The sequence below is a fragment of the Tenrec ecaudatus genome, chromosome 7, assembly GCF_050624435.1.
Source record: "Tenrec ecaudatus isolate mTenEca1 chromosome 7, mTenEca1.hap1, whole genome shotgun sequence".
In the NCBI taxonomy this organism is placed as follows: Eukaryota; Metazoa; Chordata; class Mammalia; order Afrosoricida; family Tenrecidae; genus Tenrec; species Tenrec ecaudatus.
Window position 1 is genome coordinate 61,344,439 of NC_134536.1, and position 14,853 is coordinate 61,359,291.

The following is a 14,853-nucleotide window of genomic DNA, read 5'->3' on the forward strand; positions in this document are numbered from 1 at the left end:
ACACAAACCAAGATGATAGGTACTCAGCATTTTTTTGAACGAAAGGAAATTGAGAGTCTGTAATACAACGAATTCCCACTAGAGGGCTCATTGACATTTGAGAACAAGACTAAATGGTCTGCTAACTGCTGGGCCAGGACACCCGGGGGGCGGTACAGATAAAGGGGGAAGGATCATTAATACAGTAAATTCATCTTAAAAAGTCGCCCTCGACCAGCTGCCTAGACTACCTGCTAGCCAGGTGACCTTCCTGTGGCTGTCTGCCTGGATCTATACACAAAAGAGATCACACACACACACACACACACACACACACACACAGTGGCTTCTGCCAACTCAGTGAGACATCTATTAACAGAAATGGTGACGTCATGCATACGGAGCACTCAGTTCATTTCTGGTACATGGAAGTGCCCACTAAATGGTGGCAGCTACTCAAGTCAACTTTAATGGAAATCGGTTCCCATCGGGCTCCTGTCCCAAACTCCACCTCCTTCAAGGCTCTGCTCCGACACTGCCTCTGCCTTTCGGAGGAGTAGAAATGCTGGCCACGCAAACTCCAAGTTTCCCCCTGGCTCTCCTCTACCTTCCTTCCACACCCGCCTTCAAGACAAAGCTGTCTCTATTTCCATTTGCACAACTGGGCCTGGCTGTCTCCTCCCCACCCCACCACCCCCTCCCACCACTCCGCTGGAGCGGTGTACCCTCTGTCAGGGCACTCTGTTGCTACATCCAAAGAAAACATTTTAGTCTTGGTCACCAGCTACTGACACTGCTGTCCACTGTCATGCTCCCCTCAGCCTGGCACCCACCCCCTTTCCATGGCCTCGGCAGGTCCTTAGTCTCCAGGCGCAGCTCCACAGGCTTCCACCATCTGAGCCGCCTTTTCTGCGTTACTGCTCCCGACGAAACAGCAATAGCAGCTCCTCTGTTGGCCAGGCCATGGCGTCTTAGGCCCGATTGAGGAGGTGGCTCTGGGAGCGCTCATCCTGGTATCCTTACTGTACTCCCTGTTTGATCCTAAGACCCCCCACCTCGGTTCTTCCTGCCTAGACTGCTTTATTGGTTCCCAACTACTCACTCTGCTTCCACTTAAAAACATAAAACGACAGTTTTATGAATTCACATGCCATCAAAGCCACTCATTCCAAGCACACTTCAACGGTTTTTAGTGTGCTCGCCCGGTTGTACAGCCTTCATGACTACCTAACTTCACGACTACCCAACATTTCCATGGCCCCCATTGCCCATGGCAGCCACTCCCCACCTCCCACGTGGCCCTAGGGACAGCAACTACTTTCGGTCTGCATGGGCTTTCTCCCTCAGGCCATTTCATAGAAAACAGAACAACTCCTACACTGTAGGGCAGTTTGGAACTATCTACGCTTGCCTCCACGCACCAGCCCACCCTTCTTAGTTCCTGAAGTCATCTATATAGAACACAGCCCGCCTCAAATCCTTCTTGATGGTCCATTAAGATAGAGGCCATCCTCTTGTACTTATAAAGGGTCTTCATCACCCCCCACCCCACCCCCACCAGTCCATCATCAAACCTTCCAGTTTCCCTAACATGTCACCCATCCCTATCTTTGCACCCATGGGGGGCTTGCTCTGCTGGGAAACCCCCCTGGCTTATCTGTCGAACCGGCACTCATCTCTCAACACAGCCTGCCCAGCCCCCTCATGGGGGCTCGGAAACTGGCCCTTCCGCTTCCACACACCCCTCTGCCACACCCATTATCACGCCATGCACCTGCACGGTTTATCTGTCTCCCTAGGGGTGCAGACCCGGGCATAGCACGCAGCATGGCCCAGGGGTGTCAGTGGAGACCTGGAGTGGACCATCCATTCAGTGTACCCCACCGCACTCGGGGAGAGGGGGGTTTTAGTACAGCAGCTCAGGGCACACACGCAAACCTGGCAGGAAGGGCACTGCAAAGGGCACAGACGTGTACATGCCCCCAAGCCCCGGGCCCAGACTGAGTCCACGGGGAAATGTGTAGCACACTGGCCATTGGCACTGTGAGACCGCCCACTGGCCTCTTCCACAGCGCTCGCCCACATGTACTCTCGGAAACATTGCTCCTTTCTTCAGGAGAACTTCAGCAAATTAGAAGTACGCGCCACCAGCGGCGGGCAACAGGAGACCTTGTCTGGAGGTGGGGAGAGGGGCCGAGACCTACCTGGAGGTAAATCTTCTTCACTCCAGGCACGTAGTCCGCGATCCGTCCGAACAGCAGCCGCCCGACTCCGGAGGTGATGCCAATGCACATGAGAAGCACCTCTTTGTTGCTTTCATCCTTAAACTTCTCGTTCACGTACTTCATCTGCAGACCAGAGAGGGAAATCCACACTAAATACTGTGGGGGCTGCCGGGCTCTGAGGCTTTGACAAAAAATGCTCGTGCAGCTCCCCAATGTTGGGAACTCTCACCTCACCCACGCTGAAATGTTTACACGCTCTGTTGTCACTTTTCATAAGAACTTCACATGACTGAATTTGTGTAAGCAGTGATGAGGCAGTGGTTAATCCAGGGGTGCACCCCACTGACCCTGTTAGCCACACTGAGCCATCAGGGCGAAGCCAACAGTCCTCTGAACACACAGCACAAGCCTGTCCTCCCAACTCAAAACCGAGGCCAACCAAGGGCCGGGCACGTGACCCCAGCTCCCCTGAAAATCAGGTCTAAAGAACTGAATCTAGAGTTTGCTCTGTCCTAGGAATACCTAGACCAAACTGCTCCCTACCTCCAGCAGCCTGCGTCCTGGGGCTTGTGAGCAAGTGTCATGGGCCCGATCATTCTTGGGTGACAGCAAAAGCAATGCTGGTGTCCTCTCCTAGATCGCCATTGCATTTTTTTCGGGACACTCGCATACCCTTGACACCATCATCTCTCCACTCCTTCAAAACTAGTAACTACCTTCTATGTTCCCCGTGGATTCAGAGCTCCCCTCCTAAACATGTTACTATGTTCATCAATTCCTTATGCAACCTTGCCCCTCCCTTAGCTTGCTATTCAACTACCTCGAAGTCACTGCCAGCCAGTCAATTCCCACTCACAGCGGCCCTACTGGGCAGGGGAGGGCTGCCTCTGGGGGTCCTGAGACTGTAACTCTTTATAGGAGTAGAAAGCTTTGTCTTTCTCCCGCAGAGTGGCTGCAGACCTTGTTAACAGCCCACAATCCCACCAGGGTTCCTTTGGTACAAGTCCTCAAGAATCTGTTCTATCGTTTTGTGATTGTACACCGATCCCTGGCTGAGAGGCCAGCCCCCCCCCCCCCCCCCCACACACACAAAGGTCTGCATGCCCCAGGAAAATGAACAGACCCAAGAAAAACAGACTGGCTGGGAGAGAGGGCATACACTCTCATGAAAGGGAGCAGTTACCACTACACTTAGGCTGGTGGCTGCCAAAAAATCCAGCACCTGGCCCCCTTTTAAGAAGTCATATGTGGAGGCATTGGCACCTAACTCAGACTTAGAGCCCTGTGGGATCCAACCCTACACAAGCCCAACACAAGGTGTCTGCCGACTGCATTAGGCCAGCTTTGATCTCAGTCCTAAGCCGTTCAGAGCCGGCAGGATGGTTTACCACTCACTGTGTCTCCAAGCAGTGCGATGTTCTCACCTCCAACATGCCTCCACCCCTTCTTCCCTTCTTGCTCCTTGGACTTTGTAAGTCCTACCCCTTTCTGTAGGATCCTGTTGGAACTTCACCTTCCTGGGAGGACCTCCTTGACTGCGCAGCCTTGTACCTGCTTGTTAATGGCGGAGAGTCGCCATGCATGCTTTTATTAAGAGGCTGGTCCCACCTAGTCCTTTCCAAGCAACCCCTTCCCACATCAAACTGTAGACCCACCAGCCTGTTCCAAAGACAACCCAAGGTCTACCCACACCCACGTCATTCCAGATGCCCCCACCAGCCTCAGTGCTGTGGGTACCACTGGCCAAGGCAGAACCCTGAAGACGACCTCGATCCCATCTCTCCCTCTCCTCACTCAGGAGCCCCATCAAATCCCTGGGAGCCCATTTCTGATATCTTTCTCAGACATACTTCCTTCTGTCAATATCCCCCAGGGTGTCAGTGTGCTTCTTAGCCCTCCTCCCCAGGACACAACACCACCCTTCTTGACTGAACCCCCAACTCCTAAACTATAAGCCCTGAGACCATCAGATGACTTTCAAAATCTAAGATGTCACTTCTCTGCTTAACCTCCAATAGCCGTCAGAGTACCGTTCAAACACCTATTCTGGCCTCTAAAGCCTTCCTGCTAGATACTGTACTTCTCCTTCACTGCCCCCTCAGTGCACCACAAGAGCATTTGTGCTGTCCAGCCAGGCAGCAAAGAGCCACCAGCGAGCTACTGGGCACTGGGAATGTGGTGACAACACACTGAAACACACTGGAAGTGTAAACTACACAACATGTTTTAAAACCCGGTGGGAAGAGACACTGGAAATCATTTCTTGTATTAAATCAATGTAGACACTGTATTTTGGTTATACTGGGTTAATGAAATAAAGTTATTTGTGTGGCTCCCATGATATTCCTCCTGAAGGGATCTGGGCTAAGAAACTCGCTTGTGGCTGCAAAAACTAGCCAGCTGTTGATGAAGGTGACCTCACACTGGTTTATGTGTGCAGACCCTTAACTCTCCCCTCCAAGTACAGGCCCACAAGTCATGAGGGGTGCATTCCAGTGCAATTGTGTGTGTTTGGGGGGTGGGGTGGGGAGCTAACTAAAGACAGGTGGGATACAATTATGTGTCTCCATTGGCTTTTGTTTGGAATTTTAATTCAGACTCATATATTAATCCACTTGGGGAAGCATTCACAAGCATCTATTATCACATTTAAGTGACACTCTGTAATATGCATAAGACATTCTTTAATATTCATACAAGTCATTCATTTCATGAAACTACGAACACCTGCCTGCGAAACTGCGAGTGCCCGTTGTTAGTGGGTCTTTTCACCTGCTTTGTAATCCTTAGAAGGAGATGATGAAATCAGCATCTGTTCTGTTCGGCTGGGCCTTTTGAAGGAGGGTTAAATTATGCTGAAATGGAAACTTCATTTTTAAGCTATACAGGGCACTATTTCAGTGAATGCTGTGATTATGGATGTCATTTAAATTAGGCAAGAACTTTGGCTTCTGACCCTCCTCCCACCCCACCCTCAACCTGCCAGCAATCTTGGTAAAACTAAAGAAGTGTCTTGGATCAGTGAGTAAGTGAATTTGGGAGGGGGGCAGGCAAAGTCTGACGAGGTGAGGGGCTGGCCTGTGGGTCCTGGGGTCCTTGCTCGCTGAGGCAGCACAGACCACGGGGCCCCCACGCGCTGCTGGCAGCCTGGTTTGCCCTGCCCCCTGCTTCCCCCCAGAGCCCAGCCTGCCCTTCAGTTTGTCAGGAAGCCCAGATACCAGGTTCTCACGGCAGACGGCTGCGTGGAGAAGGGCATGGGAATGCTGTCACCTCAGTCCTCGAAACCCAGGCTCATCCTACGTTCTGACCACTCTACCCCGCGGCAAACGCTTTCTTCAGATTGTTGTTTAGAGATTTGTCTGAGTTGGTCTTTCACTTATTGATGTTCTTAAAGATGTGTTTAATGAGGGGTCCAGCCTACAGGTGACAATCTTGCAGATTGGCACCCCCCACCACTGCCAGCTCCTGGGATGTCTCTGCCACCGGTCCAGAGACTTCTGTGGCGCACAGACGCCCTCCCTGGCTTTGTGTGAAACTCGGTTTACTGTTTCGTGATCCAAAGAAAACAAAGAACCCCACAGCCCCAAATAACTGTTCATTTGTGTCGATGGGGTGAAGAAGAAAAATGGGAAAGGGGTTCCGTTTCTCTTCACCAGGGAAGATGTGGTTTCTGACCAGTCAGCCGAGGGCAGGGCCTCTCCCAGAGGCACGTCCGGCTGTTGAGAGGGCAGGGACTGCAGCCGAAACCAGAGGCCACCTCACTAGACTGACCTCACCCAGGGCTTCTCTCCCACTGGGCGCTGCAGTGCCAGACACTGGAGGCCTCAGATGGGCACGTCCACCAAAAGCCCAAGCTGGGTCCCCAGCTCTCAGAGACAAAGCCACAAAGAGACTTACGCGATAGAAAGCCAACTGCAAGAAAGCCGACAGTGGGAGCAGTGTACCCTCGAGCTTCCCGGCTTTCCTAAAAGAAGACGTGGTAGAAGGCGGCTCCGAGTCATTTCACTGACAGGCACCCTTAAATCCCTGCAGGGGCACACACGTGCAGAGCAGGATGCCACTGATCAAACAGTCCCGGTAATGACCTCCTGTCAGTGTGCACCAGGAGCCCTGGGGACATGCTGTTTGCACACTGGGATGCTAACGCAAGGCCAGCAGTTTGAAACCACCAGCTGCTCCTTGGGAAAAAGACGGAGCTTTCTACTCCTGTAAAGAGTTACAGTCTCAGAAACTCGCAGGGGCAGTTCGACCCTGTCTATAGTCGCCGAGTCAGCATCCACTTAATGACAGTGTTATTTACTCAGACGAATTTATTCACCCAGACCATTGCCACCTGCTCTGGGGTTTTGGTACACAGGAGTAAAATGATAAAGAATAATAGCTGATGAGCCTCTGAAGGCAAACTTGCAGATTATTTCTGAAGGCAAACTTGCAGGGGCAGCTAACTCAAGTACCAGAGGAGAGACATATGAAGGAGGTCAGGAAACCTGGTGGGGAAATGGCATGGGGCCATAGCTGACCTTCCACAGGGAGAAGGAAAATCCACCCCCACCCAGCCCTAGGCTGACTGCCCACAGGCAGAGGTCAGACATGCCTCCCCTGCCCACCCTGCCTGACCCTATTCTGACACCAAGCGTTCCTCTCTCTGCACTCCTCTGCTGGGTTCAATAATCCACTATCAAGGCCACACAGAACACACAATATTCATGACTGTGGGGTTTCTTAGGGAAGTTAGCAGATTGCCACAAGCCAAAATCAGGAAACATTAAGGATGTAGTCTTTGGTCCACAGTGGCCCCTCTCCTCAGCCAGCAGCCACATCTCTCTCTGGTCCTCGGCCTCTCAGACATGTGGTCCCTTGATCTCTGCCAGGAATTCCACCTGCTGCTCCATATCACTGTCTCCTACTATCAGTGGTGAGGCTCCTCTGCTCTGTCTCATGCCTCTGATTTCTCTGCCTCCTTAAGTAGGGGTGGCGTACACGTTCCTCTGCTGGCTGCTCTTCCTTGATGGCCCTGAGTGTCTCTGTCCATGCTTCTGAGATGGCTCCTTTACACTCAGAGGAATGGCCAAGCTGACCAATCCCCAAGTGAGGGTTCTTACACCTTATTTGCATGGTTCCACCAAATCACTTGGTGGGAGTTAGGAATGGATAGAAGACCCATAGAGAAGCAATTTCACCTCACCACACCGATGACACGCAGACTGTTGGACTAAAAGAACCACACCCGCCTTTGCAGAACAAAGGAAAACATGGATACACAAGGGAGACTTCAAGAAGCTTGTACAAGAATTCCATGATCTCAGGACATGGGAGAGGGGGAAAGGAAGTGGGTGTTAACAAACTCAGGGACTAGGGAACAACAAGTGATCCAAAATCAGTGGTGAGGAGGGTGTAGGACGCCTGGCGGGGCTTGATCAAGGACAATGTAAGTCCGAGAGGAATTATTGAAACCCAAATGAAGGCTGAGCATGACAGTGGGATAAGAGGAAGGTAAAAGGAAATAGAGGAAAGAACTAGGAGGCAAAGGGCATTTATAGAGGTCAAATACAAGCATGTGCGTATGTAAATATATTTTTATATGATGATGGGGGAAATAGATCTATGTGCATATATTTATAGGTTTAGTATTAAGGTAGCAGAAGAACATTGGACCTCCACTCAAGGACTCCCTCAATGCACTTTGTTCTATTAAACTGGTATTCCATGATGCTCACCTTCCTAACATGATTGCTGAAGAGAAAGTGGGTATATAAGCAAATGTGGTGAAGAAAGCTGATGGTGCCCAGCTATCAAAAGATATAGCATCTGGAGTCTTAAAGGTTTGAAGATAAACAAGCGGCCGTCTAGCTCAGAAGCAACAAAGCCCACATGGAAGAAGCACATCAGCCTGTGTGATCATGAGGTATACATGGGCTCAGGTATCAGGCATCAAAGAACAAAAATAATATCTTTGTGAATGAGGGGGAGTGCAGATTGGGGATCCAAAGTACATCTGTAGGCAACTGGACATCCCCTTAGAGAAGGGTCGTGGGGAGGAGACGAGACAGTCAGGGTGCAGTATAGTACCGATGAAACATACAACTTTCCTCTAGTTCTTTAATGCTTCTTCCCCCCACCACTATCATGATCCCAGTTCTACCTTACAAATCTGGCTAGACCAGAGGATGTACCCTGGTACAGATAGGAACTGGAAGCACAGGGAATCCAGGACAGATGAATCCTTCAGGGCCAGTGGTGCGAGTGGCAAAACCAGGAGGGTGGTGTAGAAAGGGGGAACTGAACACAAGGATCTACATATAACCCCCTCCCTGGGGAACAGACAACAACAACAGTGGATGGGAGACATTGGACAGTGTAAAACATGACAAAATAATAATTTATGAATTATCAAGGGTTCATGGGGAGAATGGGGAAGGAAGGGGGAAAATGAGGAGCTGATACCAAGGGCAGAAGTAGAAAGCAAATGTAACAAATGTACAAATGTGTTTGACACAATGGATGGATGTATGGATTGTGATCAGAGTTGTATGAGCCCCCAATAAAATGATTTTAAAAAATTCCATGATCTCAATTCACTTTTCCACGAACTTTTGGAAGCCTCCTTGTGTTATCTGTGTAAGTGTAACAGCTCCTGTGGCTGCAGGTTCTGTGATCTTCGGGAGCTAAAGATTCTAGTCACCCAGTCCCCATGGGTCCTTTCACCCCCTGACCCTGAGCCGCTCCTCTTTAGATGCCACTCACGAGCACGCCTGCTTGGGCACCACTGTCTCTGAAAGAATACATCTCTTAGGGGGAGAGACGCTTTAATTTTACAGAGTACAACCCCCCCGCAAAAAAAGGGCATAATAAACATTACATAATATCTTCACTGACTGAAATTTCAATGAACTTCTGTAGCTTCTCAGCTTCTCATAGGAAGGAGACGAGTCCAGAGAATTTTTGTTTCTGCACTGGTCGCCCCGGGAGCCCTGGTGGCACAGTGGGTCATGCGAGTCGGGCTGCTGACCCCAAGTCAGGAATTTGAATCCCCCAGCCGCTCTGCTGGAGAACGACAGGGCTCTGCTTCAGAACAGCCTTCGCGATGGCAGGTTTGGTTGTTCACTCACTTCCAGCGATTGCCTCTCTTTTATTCCACTGTCATTTCTCGGACTGTATCATCCAAATATTTGAAGAGCTACTCCAAACTCTAAAAGACCATTCTGCTCCATGTTAAAAAAAAAATTCTGCTTAACCATGTATCTTTAAAGGGAAATTCAAAGAATAGAGCTTGGCCCCTTTGAAAGGCAGATGTCGGTTTGGAAGGAGTAGAAAGCCTGCTCCCGTGGTTAATGAATAATCTCGGTTTGCTGCAAAGCCCAACCTTACACCACCCTTTGACTTCCCACAAAGTGTTGGTTGGGCAGTGCCCGCAGTGCACCGCTGTTACCCCAGGGCTCTGAGGTTTGCAGCCATAGCCTGCTTCCACGAAGAAGACCACCTAGAACCCTCAAGCAGGGCAGTGCTGCCGTCCCCAGGGCTGCGACAGCCCACAGAGGCTTTGCTCAGGCTGACTACAGAGCCCTGGGAGCAGTAGTCTTCTCAATGAGGGAGCTGGATTTGACTGCTTCTTTTTTTAAAAAAGCAGTTTCTCCATGTTGTGGTTGTTGTTATTTGTTTTGGCAAGGAAGAAAAGAGGCAATAAATTGAGGTAGCAGGCATATCCTTAGGAAGCTGGGCTTGAATGAGCTAAGGGAGGTGAAGACATTCACTGATCCCACAGAGGCGGGGTACACAGCAGTGTAAGTCCTTCACACGAACTACTATTGAAATAGGGATTTAGAACCACGGATAGAAACAGGCACCCACTAGACCAGCGGTTCTCAACCTGTGGTTTGTGACCCCTTTGGGGGTCTAATGACCCTTTCACAGGGGTAGTCCGATTCATAACAGTAGCAAAATTGCAGTGGTGTAGTAGCACCGAAAATAATTTTATGGTTTTGGGGGTCACCACAACGAAGAACTGTATTAAAGGGTCGCAGCATTAGGAAGGTTGAGAACCACTGCACTAGACCCATGTCAAGACATAGCATTAGGTATGAAATCTGATTTGCTCTGACTGCAGGATGCAACTGGTCGAGGGTGTGCTTGACGGGAGAACACACACATCTTCCCTGTGGATCGGTCTGGGAGGCCGGCTCTTTGCCAGCATTTTAAAAGTGGAACATCAGCTCTTTTTGCTGGGACTGCACTCATGGCACACGTACTTACTGTCTCCTCAGCAACGGGCCAGGTGGAGAGCACACATCTGGCTTGACAGGGCTCTACGAGGCATGGGTGGCTTGTCATGTTTATTTTTCTAAAAGGCTAATCTTTCCATTTCATTAAGATGGGTTTCCATGGTTTCACTAGCACACCTGGCACTGAGAAAACACAAGGAAGGTTTAGACTGTGACTAAGACAGAGGAAAGAGCTTCCAGAATATAGACTCTCCTGACTGCCACCAGAGGGGAGAAAAAGATGGCCTGAGAGGGCGGATGGTTCTACATAAGCTTGGTCTAACTTTGAAAACATTCTCTAACTCCAAAGAAAATCTTTTTGAATGCCCTGCATGCATGCATACACACACACACACACACACACACAATATTATCTACCCCCATAGGTTAAAAATAAGTGAAGTTCGTTCTTGACAGCATTAGACGGTATCACTGGGTAAAAAGTGAGCCATTTCTGAAGCAGGACAGAGAATCACATCTAACTCATAGCCATCGAGTCAATGCTGACTCATAGTGACCCTATAGGACAGGGTTTCCAAGACTGTAACTCTTTATCCAAGTAGAAAGCTATCTCTTGCTCCCAAGGATACAAGGACACTTGGTTTATGTTGAGAACTTTTGTGTTCTAAGCATAAGCATTATAATGATCCATAAATGCACCCATCAATATACGGCAGCATTTTGAATTCTGCAGGTGCATGCACAGAGGTAAGGGGGTCCTGCCGTCTGCTCGGCTGCTGGCTGGGCTGTGCCATCCTCAGCAGCCAGCCCTCCTCTCCAAGAAGCTGGGAGCTGGTGAGGGGCATGGGACTGACCCTGTACCTCCTGCCATCAAATTCCATTATCTTCAGATGCTACATATCAAAACTAGTTTGGATAAGCATGAAACAAATTTTATTCCCCTGCCACTACATACACATATGACCTGAGAAGTCTTTTAAACCTCCTAAAATTCTTTGCCTGCAAGACAGAGATAAACCTGTTCTCACCTTCAGAGGTTACACAGTAATGAGCTGAGAAAGAAATAACTTGGGGACCATAAAGAGCTATTTGAATGAAACATGGCCGTGAAAAGGTAAGCTAGTAATTCAGGCGGTTTGTAAACGCAATCTGAAACCAGCCATAAAACATAGACTGAACACCAAACACAAGCTAGGAGCTGATGGCAAAGAGGAGACTGCACTCGTTCTTGCTCTTGCGGCGTCTCAAGCTTACTCCCGGTTTCTTCATGAGATCCTGAGATGTTCAAATGGGCTCCACGCGAACTTTCCTGGAGGGTGCTGTAGACAAACCACCATCCTCACCAGCCTCCCTCCACTTACTGGAGCACAGCATGCTGCCCCAGGCCCTAACAGGAGGAAGGGACAGCTGCTTCTCCGTCCACAGGGAACTGAAGGTGCATCACAGCTAGTTTGAAATGTTTGTGGATTTCTTTCCCTACCACATATTCAAAATCTCTCACAAGTTTGGAGCCTAGATCTTAGGGGAAATTTTCATGCCTGGAAAAAACCTTCTAACATTTTTAAGAACGACTGTTGTGTGATCTATAAATACTTCTGACTAACTGGATACAATCCGGAACCCACCACAAAGTTACTCTGCCTTACTAAGCACAGCATCTGTGTGAATTAGTTGCAAATGATCAATTTCTGTGTTTCTCATGTATTAATTATATCTTGCCCTATCAAGTTCCTATGCTGGTGTATTATATACGGGAGTGGGGCATGGTGGTGGAACATGGCTCGTTTTGATGAGGGTGCTGATGAATGAATCACAGATTGCCCAACAAGTAAAGATCCTACCTCGTCTCAAGTAGGAGAATGCTGGTGAAGGTGCAACACTGGTAAGGGGACAAAGATTCCTGAACCTGAGGAGTCCCATTTCAGCAGAGGTTGAGGTCTGAACAGAAAGAGATGCACGGTTAGGAAACCCCGGGAACACTGGGAAAAAGCAGGGATCCGTTGAGGATGGCACCCTGGTGGCGTCAAGGTCACGCATTGCACTGCTAACCGCTGGTGCACAGCTGACAGCCACCAGCCGCTCAGCAGGAGCGAGTTACAGTCTTGGATGCCCACAGGGGAAGCACTACCCTGTCCGAGGGGGTGCTGTGAGTCAGAATTGGTGCAGTGACTGGGAGTTTGGTTTTTATTGGAAGCTGAGGAAGAGAAGATGTCCAGCCAATCCCTTATACCAGAATGGAGTAACTGTAACATATTTTCAGAAGAATAAATTAATAAAGGAAGAAAAAAAAACATCTTTGTGTCCCGTGGGAAAGTTTAGAGCCATTTTTAACTTTTCACAGGAAGATTTTCATCTAACACCCAAGACAAAAGTGGGTACAAAAGTAAGTAATCTGTTCTTGCTAATGTGGATCTGTGCTGGATCAGCTCGCTCCGAGTTGGAGAGAAAGCGGGGATTTTATTCAGAGGTGGGTGCAAGAGCACGGCGCTGTCCTACAGGGAGCCCGCCCAGGGAGCCCTCCCGGGCAGAGCATTCACAGAGCTGTGTGCTTTTAGTCCAGGCAGTCACCGTCAGCCGCTTCACACCAACTCAGCTTTCAAGATCATCCCAGGAAACAAGTGTTGACCCTGAACAAGCAGACAGAAAATAGGTTCCTTCAAGGCTTAGTCTCAGAAAGTCTCTGCTGACTAACCAGATAGGAGGAATTCACCTTCCAGTCCCTCAAAGGCAAACAAAAGAAGACCCTCTGACTCCAAGCGTCTGCTGCTAAGCCATATACATGGCTACAAAACCCCCATAGAGACTGCAGTGAGAAAGAAGGCAACTAGGGTCTGAGTTAGGCTAGCTACAGACCAGGCACAAATCTAGGCTATCGGCTGAAGAAATCCTAAGTGACAGACATCTCAAGGGAAAGGAAGTGGTCTTATTTGTGTATTTTCTTATTTGTACACAGAGCACACGGTCACTTCCTCAAAGAGGCTGTCCCTAACCACCCAGACTGAAGGAGCCCCCCAACGTCACCTTCCATCACATTTTTCTTCCTCAGAGACAATATCCCTACTTTCTCTATTCGTGGATTTACTGAGCCCGGTGAGAAAGAGATCACCTTTGTGACCACCACTGCATGACCCCACCCAGTTGCTCCTGGCCCCCGGGGGGGGGGCTTGTCCAGGGAAGCACAGTTCGTTTTCAGAGGAACTCAGTCACACATGCACACACAAGACAGACACGGTGACAGAAGTTTAACTCATTCAAATTCCAGCCTGAGGCCTCTCAGTCCCTACAGTGCCACCTTCCTGAGCCCGAGGTTCTTACCCATTAGTTGGAGAACCACTATTAATACTGCTTTTTTTAATTAGAGGCTGCTATCAGAGTAGGAACAGAAAAATGACTGTGTGAATTAGATAGTTTCATAGCATATTTAGATATTGGTTGGGAAGAGAATGAGTGAATAAAATGAAAAATGTGTATGTATATAAACAAAGTATATCTAAGAAACATACGTGGGAGTTTTAGGTGCATACAATTAGCACACAGCGTATCTCAAAGGGTAGGTGCTGACAGTTAATATACTATAGGAAGAATTACATGTCAACATTTTAAGGTGATTTTTGAATGAAATTTAAAAAATAAATTAGCCAAATCAGAAAACTCTTGATGAAAATGCGATGACATATTATTCTGCAGAGTAGGAACACATTCTGCATAGCTAGTGTAAAGCTATCAGCACGTGTAGAATACTGGACCCAAACCAAGAATCAAAAGGGAGAGATGGAGGGGAGATGCAGGGGAGAAGGAAGAAAGCAAACCCTTCAGCCCTGGGGTGGCAGCCTCCCAGCAAGAAGTCAAATTACAACGCACACCCCAACTCTTTAATCTGGTTGCTATGCTGGGAAAACGGAGGCAAGGAAACGCTCCCTGTTAAACAATTCCATCTAAAAAATAACTTTTAAATGTGTCTATCCACAAAGATGGCTATCATTAGGAGAAAACAAAACGTGGACATGGAGGAAGTGGACCCCTGGGGCAGTGTGTGTGTATGTGTGTGTGTGTGTGGTGTGTGTGTGTGTGGTGTGTGTGTGTGTGGTGTGTGTGTGTGTGTGTGTGTGTGTGTGTAGGGGCGGGGGTGGGGGATCAGAAAAGCTACAGCCCCAGTGGAAATGTTTGGAATGCCTCAGTGCATTAAACATAAAATTACCATATAACCCTACTGGGTATGTACACAAAAGACTGGCAGGCAGGGACACACTGTCGCCGCCGCACTAGCCACAATAGCCACAGGGTAAAACAAGCCAAATGTCATCAAAAGAGGGTCACTCACTGCCAGTGAGTTGGTTCCTACTCATTAGAACCATACAGCACAGGGTAGAACTGCCTCTGTGAGTTCTGAAACTGTAACTTTCTATGGTGGTAGAAAGCCTCATCTTTCT

General features: G+C 49.0%; 1 protein-coding gene across 1 annotated transcript in view; it reads right to left on the reverse strand.

Moving 5' to 3' along the window:
* The window catches only part of SLC16A10 (solute carrier family 16 member 10), a 118,981-nt gene that overhangs the window by 12,095 nt on the left and 92,033 nt on the right, over positions 1-14,853 (reverse strand). The window contains exon 4 of the mRNA XM_075553986.1: positions 2,184-2,327. Within this exon, the coding sequence (XP_075410101.1) occupies positions 2,184-2,327 (144 nt within the window). The remainder of the gene's footprint in view (positions 1-2,183; positions 2,328-14,853) is intronic.